At 41.0% G+C, this 17325-nt stretch overlaps 1 protein-coding gene across 1 annotated transcript; it reads right to left on the bottom strand.

Annotated features, from left to right (window-relative positions):
* Window positions 1–8379: 8379 nt before the first annotated feature.
* Window positions 8380–16944, bottom strand: LOC129647320 (40S ribosomal protein S29-like). The gene is made up of 2 exons (XM_055574461.1): window positions 16777–16944; window positions 8380–8511 (listed from the first exon to the last, which is right to left on the bottom strand). Exons 1-2 carry the CDS (start codon window positions 16942–16944, stop codon window positions 8380–8382), a joined length of 300 nt encoding a protein of 99 aa, XP_055430436.1.
* Between the last annotated feature and the right edge of the window lie 381 nt (window positions 16945–17325).

The raw sequence follows: 17325 nt of genomic DNA, 5'->3' as shown, positions 1-17325 counted from the left end.
GTGCTGACTTGATCTCTACTAGTCACTTCCTTCTCTGTCCTCACACCTTGAGTCTGCTTCATTCCTGTGGGCTTGGCCCTGTATGCTTCCTCAGAAGACAGTGTTTGAGCCATTGACATCTATAGCCAGGACCAACCCGGAACAGAGTTGGACTTCAACTGAAATTGCTTCTTGCCTGGCTTCCCATTCTCTCTCTTGCTTCCTTAACTTCCTACCAGTTTCTCCTTGGAACACCAGAAACAATTCATCACCTGAGACAGTTGCCATGTGCATCAGAGTTCTCCAGAGAAAGAGAATCAATAGAAGATAGATAGATATACATATGTATGTACACATATATGTGTATACAGTCAATTATTTTTATCCACAATCCACAGTAGTTATGTTCTGTTAAATTGCTGTGAATGCTGAATTAGCAAACTCTTAACCATGTGTCCTAGAGGAAGTACAAGGATGAGTTCCTGGGGTCCCTGGTCCCAACATTTTCATCACCTGATCAATATGTAACTTTGTTTTATGTGTGTTTCTGTTTGAGGAAAATGTGTGTGTGTGTGTGAGAGAGAGAGACACACACACAGACACACACACACAGAGATTCATTAACATTGAACTCACAGCCAACAGAACTGTAACTCATGCTTACTTATAAATAAATAAAGCTTACTTCGCAGGCTTCTCTCACTTAGAAACATAGACAACGCTTCAGCTCTATGCTGGGGGCATTTTAAATGGCAAAATCAACAAAAATACAGAAAAAGTGACCCTAAATATAAGAAAGGGAAACTTGTTTACAGTATGAGAGCTGAAACAAAAAAGATTTGATGGTTTGACTCCAGAAGGAAATGTGCACACTGGACAACTCAATTTTTTTGCTATTACATGCGTGTCAATGAATGACTGCAAAGCACCACAAGTATTGGTTTTGGGGTTACAAATAAATTTTGGTATATTGGCAAATTATCAACTACAGAATTCATGAATAATGAGGGTATATATATATAGTTGACCCTCATTTTATATATATATATATATATATATATATATATATACATATCTCATATATATCAGTTCAGTTCAGTTCAGTCACTCAGTAATGACTGACTCTTTGTGACCCCATGAATTGCAGCACACCAGGCCTCCCTGTCCAGCACCAAATCCCGGAGTTCACCCAAACACATGTCCATCAAGTCGGTGATGCCATCCAGCCATCTCATCCTCTGTCGTCCCCTTCTCCTCCTGCCCCCAATCCCTCCCAGCATCAGGGTCTTTTCCAATGAGTCAACTCTTCCCATGAGGTGGCCAAAGTATTGGAGTTTCAGCTTTAGCATCAGTCCTTCCAAAGAGCACCTAGGACTGATCTCCTTTAGAATGGACTGATTGCATCTCCTTGCAGTCCAAGGGACTCTCAAGAGTCTTCTCCAACACCACAGTTCAAAAGCATCAATTCTTTGGTGCTCAGCTTTCTTCACAGTCCAACTTTCACATCCATACATGACCACAGGAAAAACTATAGCCTTGACTAGATGTACCTTTGTTGGCAAAGTAATGTCTCTGCTCTTGAATATGCTATCTAGGTTGGTCATAACTTCCCTTCCAAGGGGTAAGCGTCTTTTAATTTCATGGCTGCAATCACGATCTACAGTGATTTTGGAGCCCCAAAAAACAAAGTCTGACACTGTTGCCACTGTTTCCCCATCTATTTCCCATGAAGTGACTAGATGCCATGATCTTCGTTTTTTGAATGTTGAGCTTTAAGCCAACTTTTTCACTCTCCTCTTTCTATTTCATCAAGAGGCTTTTTAGTTCCTCCTCACTTTCTGCCATAAGGGTGGTGTCATCTGCATATCTGAGGTTATTGATATTTCTCCCAGCAATCTTGATTCCAGCTTGTGCTTCTTCCAGACCAGCGTTTCTCATGATGTACTCTGCATATAAGTTAAATAAGCAGGGTGACAACATACAGCCTTGACGTACTGCTTTTCCTATTTGGAACCAGTCTGTTGTTCCATGTCCGGTTCTAACCGTTGCTTCCTGACCTGCATACAGATTTCTCAAGAAGCAGGTCAGGTGGTCTGGTATTCCCATCTCTTTCAGAATTTTCCACAGTTTCTTGTGATCCACACAGTCAAAGGCTTTGGCATAGCCAATAAAGCAGAAATAGATGTTTTTCTGGAACTCTCTTGCTTTTTCCATGATCCAGCCGATGTTGGCAACTTGATCTCTGGTTTCTCTGCCTTTTCTAAAACCAGCTTGAACATCTGGAAGTTCACGGTTCACATATTGCTGAAGCCTGGCTTGGAGAATTTTGAGCATTACTTTACTGCATGTGAGATTAATGCAATTGTGCGGTAGTTTGAGCATTCTTTGGCATTGCCTTTCTTTGGGGTTGGAATGAAAACCCACCTTTTCCAGTCCTGTGGCCACTGCTGAGTTTTCCAAATTTGCTGGCATATTGAGTGCAGCACTTTCACAGCATCATCTTTTAGGATTTGAAATAGCTCCACTGGAATTCCATCACCCCCACTAGCTTTGTTCATAGTGATGCTTCCTAAGGCCCACTTGACTTCACTCTCCAGGATGTCTGGCTCTAGGTCAGTGATCACACCATCGTGATTATCTTGGCCATGAAGATCTTTTTGTACAGTTCTTCTGTGTATTCTTGCCACTTCTTAATATTTTCTGCTTCTGTTAGGTCCATACCATTTCTGTCCTTTACTGAGCCCATCTTTGCATGAAATGTTCCCTTGGTATCTCTAATTTTCTTGAAGAGATCTCTAGTCTTTCCCATTCTGTTGTTTTCCTCTATTTCTTTGCATTGATCACTGAGGAAGGCTTTCTTATCTCCTTGCTATTCTTTGGAACTCTGCATTCAGATGCTTATATCTTTCCTTTTCTCCTTTGCTTTTCACTTCTCTTCTTTTCACAGCTATTTGTAAGGCCTCCCCAGACAGCCATTTTGCTTATTTTGCATTTCTTTTCCATGGGGATGGTCTTGATCCCTGTCTCCTATACAATGTCACGAACCTCTGTTCATAGTTCATCAGGCACACCATCTATCAGATCTAGTCCCTTAAATCTATTTCTCACTTCCACTGTATAATCATAAGGAATTTGATTTAGGTCATACCTGAATGGTCTAGTGGTTTTTCCTACTTTCATCAATTTAAGTCTGAATTTGGCAATAAGGAGTTCATGATCTGAGCCACAGTCAGCTCCCAGTCATGTTTTTGCTGACTGTATAGAGCTTTTCTATCTTTGGCTGCAAAAAATAGAATCAATCTGATTTTGGTGTTGACCATCTGGTAATGTCCATGTGTAGAGTCTTCTCTTGTGTTTTTGGAAGAGGGTGTTTGCTATGACCAGTGCATTCCCTTGGCAAAACTCTATTAGCCTTTGCCCTGCTTCATTCTGTATTCCAAGGCCAAATTTTCCTGTTACTCCAGGTGTTTCTTGACTTCCTATTTTTGTATTCCAGTCCCCTATAAGGAAAAGGACGTCTTTTTTGGATGTTAGTTCTATAAGGTCTTGTAGGTCTTCATAGAACCGTTCAACTTCAGCTTCTTCAGTGTTATTGGTTGGGGCATAGACTTGGATTACTGTGATATTGAATGGTTTGCCTTGGAATCGAACAGAGATCATTCTGTCATTTTTGAGATTGCATTCAAGTACTGCATTTTGGACTCTTTTGTTGACTGTGATGGCTACTCCATTGCTTCTAAGGGATTCCTGCCCACAGTAGTAGATATAATGGTCATCTGAGTTAAATTCACCCATTCCAGTCCATTTTAGTTCGCAGATTCCTAGAATGTCGACGTTCACTCTTGCCATCTCCTGTTTGACTACTTCCAATTTGCCTTGATTCATGGACCTAACATTCCAGGTTCCTATGCAATATTGCTCTTTACAGCATCAGACCTTGTTTCTATCACCACTCATATCCACAACATTATATATATATATATATATGATATGTATTTGTTACCCATGCTGCTGCTGCTTCTGCGTCGCTTCAGTTGTGTTCGACTCTGTGCGACCCCATAGACAGCAGCCCACCAGGCTCCCCCGTCCCTGGGATTCTCCAGGCAAGAACACTGGAGTGGGTTGCCATTTCCTTCTCCAGTCCATGAAAGTGAAAAGTGAAAGTGAAGTTGCTCAGTTGTATCTGACTCAGCGACCCCATGGACTGCAGCCCACCAGGCTCCTCCATCCATGGGATTTTCCAGGCAAGAGTACTGGAGTGGGGTGCCATCACCTTCTCCGTGTTACCCATACATGTTTTTATTTGTTATATATGTACAATATATGAATATACGTGTAATACCTATGTATATGTACATATGCATATACAGACTGGAAACTCAAACAGGAGTTAATGTTGCAGTCTTGAGGTGGAATTTCTTCCTCAGGAAACCTCAGTTTTGGCTCTTAAGGCCCTCAACTGATGGTGTGAAGCTGACCTCCATATTGAAGTTACTCTCTTTATCTAAAGTCAGCTTGTGATGTTATCTATAAAGTCAGATTGTAGATGTTATCTACATTCTCAAAATACCTTTACAGCAGCACATTGATTAGTGTTTGATTAAATAGTTGGGGTACTGTAGCTTAGTCAAGTTGACACAAAAACTAATCTTCACACCATGCAAACAACTTTAATCTAAAGTTGGTTTCTCCATTTAAAAAATATTTTTTTTTACTCAGCCACCAGATATTTTCACTGGCTATTACCCTGAAAGGTCTCTATCCTACCTCCTCCTTGAGATTTTTCTTTCTTTTTGGAAGGACAGGATGACTAATATTTTGTTTCTTGAGTTTATGCTCCAGGGTATCACCTTTCATTTGAAAGGGTTAAGTCAATTGTTTTCTCACACTGATGTAAAAAATAATTCAATTTTTATATTGTTCTGTCTAGATGGGGGACCAGAAATAAAGGGTTAAAGATAGATTTGAGATGGCTCTTGAAGAATGAACTCTCTAGGCAAGAATACTTAAGTGGGTTGCCAGGACCTCCTCCAGGGGATGTCCTGAGGCAGGGATCGAACCTGCATCTCTTAAGTCTCCTGCATTGGCAGGTGGATTCTTCACCACTAGCACCACCTTGCTGTTCAGTCACTCAGGCATGTGTGAGTCTTTGGGACCCCATGGACTGCAGCATGCCAGGCTTCCCTGTCCTTCACTGTCTTCTAGAGTTGGCTCCAATTCAAGTCTATTGAGTTGATGATGCCATCCAACCATCTTATCCTCTGTTGTCCCCTTCTCCCCCTGCCCTCAACCTTTCCCAGCATCAGGGTCTTTTCCAGTGAGTTGGCTCTTTGCATCAGGCAACCAAAGTATTGGAGCTTGAGCTTCAGCATCAGTCCTTCCAATGAATATTCAAGGTTTATTTCCTTTAGAATTGGCTGGTTTGATCTCCTTGCTATCCAAGGGACTCTCAAGAGTCTTCTCTAGCACCATAGTCTGAAAAAATCAATTGTTTGGCACTCAGCCTTCCTTATGGTCCAACTCTCATATCTGTACATGACTGCTGGAAAAACCATAGTTTTGACTAGACAGATCTTTGTTGACAAAGTAATGTCTCTGCTTTTAATATGCTGTCTAGGTTTGTCATAGCTTTTCTTCCAAGAAGCAAACATCATTTAATTTCATGGCCACAGTCACAGTCCACAGTGATTGTGGCACCCAAGAAAATAAAATGCACTGCTGTTTCCAGTTTTTTCCCCATCTGTTTTCCATGAAGTAATGGGACCACATGCCATGATTCTAGTTTTTTTTATGTTGAGTTTTAAGCTAGTTTTTTCACTCTCCTTTATCACCTTTATCAAGAGGCTCTTTAGTTCCTCTTCAGTTTCTGCTGTTAGGGTGGTATCATCTGCATATCTGAGGTTGTTGATATTTCTCCTGGCAATCTTGATTCCAGTTAGTGATTCATGCAGCCCTGTATTTCACATGATGTACTCTGCATATCAGAGAAGGTAATGGCACCCCACTCCAGTACTCTTGCCTGGAAAATCCCATGGATGGAGGATCCTGGTAGGCTGCAGTCCAGGGGGTCGCTAAGAGTTGGACACGACTGAGCGACTTCACTTTCACTTTTCACTTTCATGCATTAGAGAAGGAAATGGCAACCCACTCCAATATTCTTGCCTGGAGAATCCCAGGGACGGCGGAGCCTGTTGGGCTGTCGTCTATGGGGTCGCACAGAGTCGGACACGACTGAAGCAACTTAGCAGCAGCAGCAACTCTGCATATAAGCCCAATACTATATGAAAGTGAAAGCTTTAATCACTCAGTTGTGTCCAACTCTTTGCAACCCCATGGACTGTAGCCTGCCAGGCTCCCCTGTCCATGGAAGTCTCCAGGCAAGAATATTGGAGTAGGTTGCCATGACCTCCTCCAGGGGATCTTCCTGACCCAGGGATCGAACCCATGTCTTTTGTGTCTCCTGCGCTGGCAGGCAGATTCTTTACCACTAGTGCCGCCTAGGAAGCCCAATATTATGTGAAAGTGAAAGTGTTAGTCATTTAGTTGTGTCCCAGTCCTTGCAACACCTTGGACTGAAGCCCTCCAGGCTTCTCTGTCCATGGGATTTCCCAGGCAAGAATATTGGAGTGAGTAGCCATTCCCTTCTCCGGGATATCTTCCCTATCCAGGGATTGAATCCAGGTCTCCTGAATTACAAGGCAGATTCCTTACCCTCTGAGCCACTAGAGAATCCCATGGACAGAGGGCCTGGTGGTCTGTGGTCCCGAGGGTTGCAAAGAGTTGGACACAACTGAAGTGACTTAGCATGCTTGAAGAATGAATAGGATTGGAGGAGGCTGAGATAGACTGGGTATGATCCAAGGGAAGGGACAAGTGTGACTAAAAGTACAAGGGTGAGAAAAGTGCAGAGCATAATTATGGAGGAAAAATAGGTCTGGACTGGCTGGATAGTAAAACTCATGTGTGTGAGTGGTGGGAGCTGAAAAGGTAGGAATGGTCCGTACTGCAGAGATTCTTCAATGAAATGATGAGTGATGAGAAGTTAATTGTATAAACACAGCAGCACAAGCATCGTGTTTTTATTTTCATTTTCACCTACCCCTACCAGGGGTCATCCCCCTCCTCCCTCCTTAAAGAATTCCCTGCATGTTCAGCCTTAAATTCTTTGAATGCAGGCTTCTGCTATGCTGCTGCTGCTGCTAAGTCGCTTCAGTCATGTCCGACTCTGTGCAACCCAACAGGCAGCCCAACAGGCTCTCCTGTCCCTGGGATTCTCCAGGCAAGAACACTGGAGTGGGGTGCCATTTCCTTCTCCAATGCAGGAAAGTGGAAAGTGAAAGTGAAGTTGCTCAGTCGTGTCTGACTCATAGCGACCCCATGGACTGCAGCCCACCAGGCTCCTCCGTCCATGGGATTTTAGTGCAGGCTAAGGGTCTAGGAACCCTAGAATAAAGGAAGCTGCTGCTGCTGCTGCTAAGTCGCTTCAGTCGTGCCCGACTCTGTGCGACCCCATAGATGGCAGCCCACCAGGCTCCCCCGTCCCTGGGATTCTCCAGGCAAGAACACTGGAGTGGGTTGCCATTTCCTTCTCCAATGCATGAAAGTGAAAAGTGAAAGTGAAGTCGCTCAGTCATGTCGCACTCTTAGCGACCCCATGGATTGCAGCCTACTAAAACTGAAAAATAAAACTGAAAAAGAGGATTTGGGGGCTAGACATTTAATAAGTCACTAAAGATATTTACTCCACTTCTCACACCATTTGAGTGAAAAACTGGGAGAAACTCTTATAAGACAACGCCACCTGCAAATATGGCTGTCAGGGAAAGTTGCAGTGGACTGAAGGGAAAAGCATTTGAAAATGTAAAAAACAGCCTTTTTCTCTCCATTTCAGAGAGTGACCCTGAAGAGAGCTGAGTGCATCCTCTATTGTATTCTGCAGCTTGTGAAATACAGAAATCACAAAGCACTGACTGAAAATGGCTGTTTCCTTTGTTCTCCCTGGTACAGCTAAGGGACTTGGGGAGGTATTTACAGGCAGTTCAAGTGCAAATGGATGTTGAGTAGTCCTCACTTTCCAGAAAAAACCTCAAACAAGTTGCCTCCAGGTGCATCCCAAATGGCGTGTTGATTGACTTGGTTCAAAAAGAAATTATGGATGTAAATGTGTTTGAGAAATTATTATCCAAATCACAACATCCTCTTCAGACAGTAGTTTGATTGAATACTGAAAAGAACGGTAAAAATCTTCCAGCAAAAGCCTTTGCCTAAGTATTAAGCGATAAACTGGTATGAATTCTCTTCTTGCCCTCTGAGAAAAAGATCCTCCTTGCCTTTGATATTAATTCAGGTTGTTTGCATGTACAATTCAGACACATTTGTAGGTGGCCTTCTATCAAAATGTCATGAGATCTCATATTTAGAATTACTAATACTTGTAGTGATGTAATGAGTATCAAAATCATTGGCCAAGACACCTGTCACTAGTGTCTTAAAGCAGATGGTTATAGATACTCCGAAGTGAGTATCCTCAGCCTAAAATGACAATAACAAAAATATTTTTCATTTGTGCATTCGTTAATCTTTTCAAAAAGTTTTTACTCTTATTGTCTTTTTTATGGAGACCTGAAGTTTCCCTTGATCAAAGATGTCTGCCTTATTAACTGATCGATTCTCTCCTTCAATAAAGGTCAGTTATGGTCAGACGCTAGAGATATGGGGGTGAACACAATGGTCAAAAGACAGGGTGCTGTTTTTGTTTGAATTCCACTGTGGAGAGACAGACAGTAAGAATTAAACAAATGTGTAAGGATGTTTCAGAAACTGAGTTTCAGTTCTCCTCTTCTATCATTAAATCTGCCATTGAAGATTAATTTCATTAAAAAAATCATCCATCATTTTAAATTATTGCTGTTTATTTGATGGAGTTGCAGCAGTAATTCTGTAACATGCGTGTGTGGAGTTAGGAAGAATATTTTCTCATGTTGACCTTTATAAACATCTAGTAAGTTGGACTTTCCTGTTCTCACTCAAGGATGGTTAATGGATAATTCTGGAAAAATAATGCTGTTATTTTACCATTACATGAGTGGCCCTTTTATAATACTTTGTTCTTGAGATTTCTAGGGGCTACAGAGCATGTATAGAAGTCCATAAACAACAACAAAAAATCTATATCGATCTGCAATGCATTAATTTGGTCAGTGAACCAAAATTATATATTTAAAACCTTTCTAAACAACATCCTGTAACTAGTAACTGTAGTTTTCTGTACTCAACCAAGTGAAAAAAATCCAATCAGTTCTTTTTGGACTGAGTCTCTCTCTCTCTCCCTCACCTTTGTTGTTCAGCAGTCTCTCAAGAACTGCAAGATAAAGGCAAGAGGTCAGCATCTACCGGGCAGGGCCATCTCTGGCCTTAAGCCATTATTCCATTTGTTGGGACTTTGTCTGCACTCTTTCCAGGAACAGTACATAATTTGTTTTTAGAAGAATGAATAAATGCATACCAAGAACTGAGATTGGGTTGCACAATGAATTTAACAGTTTGAGGTTAGAGGGCAAATCTTCTTAGAGCAAGCCATGCAGCAACCCACTTAATTGAAGAGCCTGCAATATACTCCTGTATGTAAACCTCACACCAAGTTCATGTTTCTGATTTGGTCTTTGTGCTGGTGTAACTTTTCAGCTACTAGAGGTGAGAGAGAGACTCAGCCTGTCTGAGAAATAATAATAGATTTTTTTCATTTGACTGAGTTCTGAAAATTACCAAATTACGGTTGCTAGCAACAGGACACTATTTAGAACAAATTGCATTTTAATGACATTTTCAAATATACACCCCACCCCCACTATATCATAGAGTGTCTGAACTGTACATTTTGGTCTATATTCCCTCTCCCCTTTGGAAAGAATAGCAAATTGTGCTTTTATAGGAAGAAAAAAAAAAAAAAACCCAAACCAAAAACACTGTATTTGGCAACAAAAGATTAGGTTATACAATTTAATAATTCTGCAGCTTCTGGCAAGTCACTTCACATCTCTGGGCCATAGTTTTCTCATCTGTTAAACAATAGAGATCCTTCAATGATCTCTGAGCTGTTTCAATCTTACTAAGTTGAGCTATGCTAAACTCCCCGATTCTGTCTCCATCTGAAATCCACTTTCTCCTTGAAAATGAAAGTGTTAGTCATTCAGTCATGTCCGACTCTATGTGACCCCATGGACTGTAGCCCACCAGACTCCTCTGTCCATGAAAGTCTCCAGGCAAGATTACTGAAGGGGGGTTGCCTTCTCCAGGGGATCTCCCCTACCCAGGGATCGAACCCGGGTCTCTATCATTGCAGGCAAACTCTTTACCAACTGAGCCACCAAGGAGGCCCACTTCTTCTTCCTTATCCTCTCTTATTAGGTATGACAGTTGTCCTCCAGTGAGTTACAGCACTACCCATACTGTGAGAAGGGAGAAGACATATTCATTAATTATTTGGCCTATTTCTGTGAATATATTGTGTTTATATATTTTTATTGAAAATTATTTTCATATGGAACAACTATATGAGAATGCTAGAGAAAATGCTAAGTTCATTTAAAATCAATCCCAAGCACATTTTATTTTTCTCACTGTCTCCACCTATTTGTTGCATGGAAAATTCTTTCCGTAATTACTTTCCAGAGACAGAAATCAATGAACAATTCTGAAATGATTTCTTAAAATAAATTAGAACTGATTCTTAAGTAAAGAAATGCTTCCTTTTTTCATGACTGCACTCATGCCTAGCCTACATCACAGAAAATTCCCCTCTAATCATCTTTTCCTTGTGCCCTGCCTGATACCATGTTTCTTAGATCTGCTTGTCCTTGGCTCATAACCAATTTTAAGCCTAAATTCTTCTACCTTTTCACCTAAATTCAAACTGCTGACCTCTAGGTGAATCTGCCAGTCTCTTAATTTTAAACAAATCTTGTTGTAAAGCTGTACATATTTTTACATTTTTTTAAATTCACTTTTTTTTTTCATGTAGAGTTAAATTCTAATAGATTCATAGCCATATATAACTAACACTACAATCAGGATACAGAACAGTACGGTGACACCAAAGATTTCCTTGACCTGTCCCTTTGTTCTCAAACCCTTCCTTCAGTCCTAACCCTTGAAATTATGGATTTGATTCTGCACTATAAAGTATTGCATCTTCCAGAATGTCATATAATTGGAATAATATAGTATTAAGCTCATAATACATTTGAGATTCATTTCTTTTGGTTGGTGCATACCAATAGTTCATCCCTTCTTATTGGTGAGAGGTATTACAGAACATGGATGTGCCATGGTTTGTTTGTCTGTATACTTGCTAAAAGAACATTTGGGTTACTTCTAATTTGGGGAAGTTATAAATATTAATTATAAATAATATGCTGTAAAATTCAGAAAAACATGTACTTTTGCTTCATTGACTATGCTAAAGCCTTTGACCGCGTGGATCACAACAAACTGGAAAATTCTTAAAGGGATGGGAATACCAGACCACCTACCTGCCTCCTGTGAAACCTGTTTGCATATCAAAAAGCAACAGTTAGAACCAGACATGGAACAATGGACTGGTTCCAAACTGGGAAAGGAGTACATCAAGGCTGTGTATTGTTACCCTGCATATTTAACTTATATGCAGAGTACATCATGTGAAATGCCAGGCTGGAGGAAGCACAAGCTGGAGTCAAGATTGCTGGGAGAAATATCAATAACCTCAGATATGCAGATGACACCACCCTTATGAAGGTGAAAGAGCAGAGTGAAAAAGATGGCTTAAAACTCCACATTCAAAAAACAAAGATCATGGCATCCGATCCCATCACTTAATGGCAAATAGTTGGGGGAACAATAGAAATAGTGACAGACTTTATTTTCTTGGGCTCCAAAATCACTGCAGATGGTGGCTGCAGCCATGAAATTAAAAGACCCTTGCTCCTTGGAAGAAAAGCTATGACAAATCTAGACAGTGTATTAAAAAGTGGAGACATCACTTTGCTGACAAAGGTCCGTCTAGTCAAAGCTATGGATTTCCAGTAGTCATGTATGGATGTGAGAGTTGGACCATAAAGAAGGCTGAGCGCCAAAGAATTGATTCTTTTGAACTGTCGTGTTGGAGAAGATTCTTGAGAGTTCCTTGGACTGCAAGGAGATCAAACTAGTCAATCCTAAAGGAAATCAACCCTGAATATTCATTGGAAGGACTGATGCTGAAGCTCCAATACTTTGGCCACCTTATACAAGGAGCTGACTCATTAGAAAAGACCCTAATGCTGGGAAAGATTGAAGGCAGGAGGAGAAGGGGGTGACAGAGGATAAGATGGTTGGATGGCATCACCAACTCAATGACATGAGTTTGAGCAAGGTCCAGGAGATGGTGATGGACAGGGAAACCTGGCGTGCTGCAGTCCATGGGGTCACAAAGAGACGGACACGACTGAGTGACTGAACGACAACATAAAATTCAAATACAGGTTTTTGTATGAATGTAAGTTTTTATTTCTCTCGAGTAAATATCTATGAATAGAATTGCTGGGTTGTATGCTAAGTAGTATATGTTTAATTTTATTAGAAACTTTCAAACTTTTTTTACAGAGTTGGCTGTACTGTTTTGCATGTCCACCAGTGATAAGAGTTACAGAAACTCTTCTGATGATACTTAGTGTGAGCCAGGATTTTTTTTTTTTTTAGGCATCCTAACAGTTGTTTAGTGAGGTGTACCTTTTTTTAACGATAAGAACATCTTTTACAGTATGAAAAAAAAATGCTTACCAGTCCAGCTTGGTGTATATCTCCAGTATCTGGAACAATCCCAAGGACCCTGACTGGGTATTTGACTTAAATCTCATCATTCAAGAGGATGTATTAAACAGATGCATCCCACAATAAAAATGGGCTCCAACAAAGATAAATTACATATCCTAAGCTATAGAAACCAAATGTACAGTAAATGTATAGCTTTAGACTAGTTTTCTTGTCCCTGTAGCCTATTACCAAGGATTCAGAACTGACTGAAAACTCCTCAGATCACACCACTACACAATTTAGGGAATATTTAAGATAATAAAAGAGACATTTGTTTATAGCACAAGTTAAAATACAGGACTGCCAAGTTTAGTATCAGATACATGGCACATTTAGTTCTATTTTTTTAATTTATTTTTTAATTGAGAGATAATTGCTTTACAGAATTTTGTTGTTTGCTGTCAAACATGAATCAGCCATAGGTATACATACATCTCCTCCCTTTTGAATCTCCCTCCCATCTTCCTCCCCATCCCACCTCTTTACGTTGATACAGAGCCACTGTTTGGGTTTCCTGAGACATACAGCAAATTCCTGTTGGCTATCTATTTTACATATGGTAATGTAAGTTTCCATGTTACTCTCTCCATACATCTCTTCCTCTCCTCCACTCTTAATAAGGATTACGTCTGCATTCTTCCTTGGAATTGTCCCCTTACCTACTATCTGTTGACTACACAGAACCCCTGGTCTTTGAAATGAGGGAGTCCTCACTTCAAATGTATCCCAGTTGCACATTAGAATAGCTAATATCGTCATCATGGCTTTTGTCCTCATAGCATCTCAAAATCTTACTAACATCCTCAGTTAAGAAAGTAGCCGGCACTCTTAGACTGCCCTATCTAGAGGCTGCTGATTGGAACCTGGTATAGCTAGGTTTGTGCTCAGTTGCTCAGTCATGTCTGATACTTTGCAACATCATGGACTGTAGCCCTCCAGGCTCCTCTGTCCATGGGATTTTCCAGGCAAGACTATTGGAGTGGGTTGCCATTTCCTACTCCAGGGGATCCTCTTGACCCTGGGATCAAACCCACGTCTCCTGTGGTCTCCTGTGTCTCCCTCATTAGCAGGCAGATTCTTTACTAGCTGAGCTACCAGGGAAGCCCCGTAACCTAGTTTATTAGAACCTGGGTTTGTCAATGGCTCAGCGGTAAATAATCTGCCTGCAATGCGGGAGACCCCAGTTTGATTCCTATGGTTAGGAAGATCCCCTGGAGAAGGGCTAGGCTACCCACTCTAGTATTCTTGGGCTTCCCTGGTGACTCAGATGGTAAGGAATCTACCTGCAATGTGGGAGACCTGGGTTTGATCCCTGGGTTGAGAAGATCCCCTGGAGGAGGGCATGGCAACCCACTTCGGTATTCTTGCCTGGATAAATCCCCAAGGACAGAGGAGCGTGGCAGACTACGGTCAATGGGGTAGCAAAGAGTTGGACACAACTGAGTACTAAGCATAGCACATAGCTAAGTTACATCTTAGCTCAAGGTTGGGTTCTCAAGTTGGCAAGAAAGGAAAAACTACCAATTAGTTAGTTACTGTCAAAACTCCTTTTAGAATGATGCCAACTGGAGGCCACCAAAGCATCTTGCAGTTGGGACTGGCTCAGCCAGTTTTTCCTTGTGGTTTGGAATACATTGCTTTATCTTCTGTTGAGCACCAGATGAAGAAGTTGGCTTCTGTTTAGGGGCCATGTTGTAAGAAAACTATCTTCGGTGTCTGAGTAGCAGAATTCTATTTACTGCATCTGATTCTCACACTATGAGAAGCTCAGAGGAGCTGAGATAAACTGAGAGAACAGATTCATGTTTTTGCTTTTACTTGTCTTGGGCATACACACTCAGCATATTGAGAGAGATGGCAGGTGGGATTTCTGGCTCCATCTTATTATTTTTCTGCCTTTCTTGCTACCTTTTGCCCACCTTCCCAAGGTATATAGTTGGATTTCCACACACAAAAAAAGTTAATAGGTATTTGTAATGCTGCTTTTCTATGCTGGCAGTGTAGTAACTGGCTACTGTATTTTTTTTTCCATTTCCCCACAATGAAATTGGAAAAAGTTGATGGATTTTACATATCTCTTAATGTCTAGTGGCAAATTTGGCCAGCTCTATTCCCACCCCGGGTGGTGCCCCCTGCAAGTTGCCACAGTTGATGAGCCTGCCCTCAGAACAGCCATACCCAGCACTGTTCTTACACTAGTGAGAGACATTCTCTGCTGCTGCTTTAGCCTAAAGCTCTAGCGTTCCCCTCCCAAGGTCTATAAACGCTCAGGCAGATTATGGAGCTGGGCTCATTAAGATCTGGCTTTCAAGCAGTGGTGGTAACAGAATATGATGCTATGACTTCTATTTTCATTTTCTGAACTGACTGCGGCATTACTCACTGGAGACACGTTGGACCTTTTGAACACGTTTTTCTGCAATTAACTTCACAGATGTAAAAGTGCCAACAAGATTTTCAAAATACGGCAGAGCAAATTTCCAAATCTGGTTTAATAATACAAAATAACTGCTGTTTGTATGTAATAAACAAAAGTATGTAAAAGAGGTAGACTTATAAATGCATTAAATAAACAATTTTTAAAATAGGTAGAGAAAAATTTTTAAATTGTTAGCACTGAGCTTTACGTAAGTAGGCGTTCATTAAATATTATTCCCTTTCATTTTCTTTCATTTTTAATCCTCCATATTTAGAAGATGGGTTTTTATAAAGGACTTTGATGATAGAAAGGGGGAAAACTGCTTAGATAAGAAGGGTGGTCCTTGTATCACCCATTTCCTTGTTTATTCTGGGAAGGTAATGAGGCACAACAGAAATACTCTGAATCAGACAAACCTCTATTGACATTGAAGCTAGCTGTGTGACCTTAGGCAAACTATTAAATTTTCTGAGCATCAGCTTCTTATTCTTAGAATAAGAGAATATTCTGAATATTTAAGGCAGTGAATAATTACACTGCCTTGCAGAATCATTGTAACAGTTTAGGGTGAGGTCACTGAATTTGGTTACTTTTGGTTCCAAGCAACTGTCTTAACAGTGTAGATTTTGTGGCAAGTGCGTGGGCTCTGAACCTTTTTAGTAATTTCTCAGTATAAGCCAGTGATTCTCGTTTACCTAACCATATTGTTTACCTTAGAAAATGAGTACACCATTTTTGCAGATATAGGCATCCTGGCTACCAGAGTGGTGAGGTCTCATCCTAAATTATTATACCTCAACTCATGAGTGTGATTGAGTTTCACTCCTTCCAGAGATGAACCTGATTTTTATGTGCAGGTAAAATGAAGTTTTGAGCTTGCAAAGTCAGAGACTAGAAGCTGAAGGTTACATATTCCGCATGGTGAGGAATGTTACCCATGGAGACCTCGACAAAATGGGCAAACCTCTTTCCAGACTTCTCTGCTTCTGTGTACCCATTAAAATTTAAATTTAATCATTATTAAAGTAATGACTGGACATAATTTAAGAATAAAAAGTAGTACTTTACTTATAATGAAAAACTCTCAATTCCTGCTATTTCAACCACTTTCAACTCTTTAAGCTATTTCTTCTTCCTTTCATTGTCTGGTGGTTTCTAATTGTTCATTTGTAAAGAATACATTACTGGGAGCTCTGTTTCTGGACCTTGCCACAGAGTGATAGGATATGGGGCCTGGCTCTCACACTAGGATACTCTCAAAATAATTTCTGAAGGCTTTTCTTTTTTTGAAATTTTAAACTTTTATTTTATATACAAAGAGCTAGTATTATTTCTGTGTAAAGACTCTGCCTGCAATGCAGGAGACCTGGGTTCGATCCTTGGGTTAGGAAGATCCCCTGGAGAAAGAAGTGGAAACCCATTCTGGTATTCTTGCCTGGAGAATCCCATAGACAGAGAAGCCTGGCAGGCTGCAGTCCATGAGGTCGCAAAGAGTGGAACGTGACTGAGTGACTGATGTGCTGAATGATCCATTCAAGGAAGTTCACTTGGTCCAACTTAATGAAGCCAATGTCATCGTACTGGCAGAAACACCGTTGACACATATTGAGGCCGTATTTCCAGATGAGATCGTGATAGTTTGAGCACACTTGGCAGGAGCGAGAACCCTGGCTGAATTCTCTCAGATGGCTCCAGTAGAGCTGCTGGTGACCCATGTTGCTTTCTCAGCTACAAGGAGATGAAAGGAATGAAGGCTGAAGTCTTTTCTTTTGGGTGGATTGATTTCTTCAGAAAGATAGTCTCCTATTTCCTACCTGATGATATAAAACTGGCTGCATGCATTTTGCGAGTCCAGCAGGGGAAATGTGCTGGTGAAGGGAGTGGGTGGGGTGGGTGGGCAACAGATTTTTATTAGGGCTTGTGGTCAGAATCTGCCTACCAATGCAGGAGAGGTGGGTTCAATCCCTGGGTTGGGAAGATCCCCTGGAGAAGGAAATGGCAACCCACTCTAGTTTTCTTGCCTGGGAAATCCCGTGGACAGAGGATCCTGGTGAGCTACAGTCCATGAGGTCCCGAAGAGTCACATATGGCTGACT

Source organism: Bubalus kerabau, chromosome 3 (genome assembly GCF_029407905.1).
Source record: "Bubalus kerabau isolate K-KA32 ecotype Philippines breed swamp buffalo chromosome 3, PCC_UOA_SB_1v2, whole genome shotgun sequence".
In the NCBI taxonomy this organism is placed as follows: Eukaryota; Metazoa; Chordata; class Mammalia; order Artiodactyla; family Bovidae; genus Bubalus; species Bubalus kerabau.
This window is presented reverse-complemented; position numbering and strand designations above follow the sequence as displayed.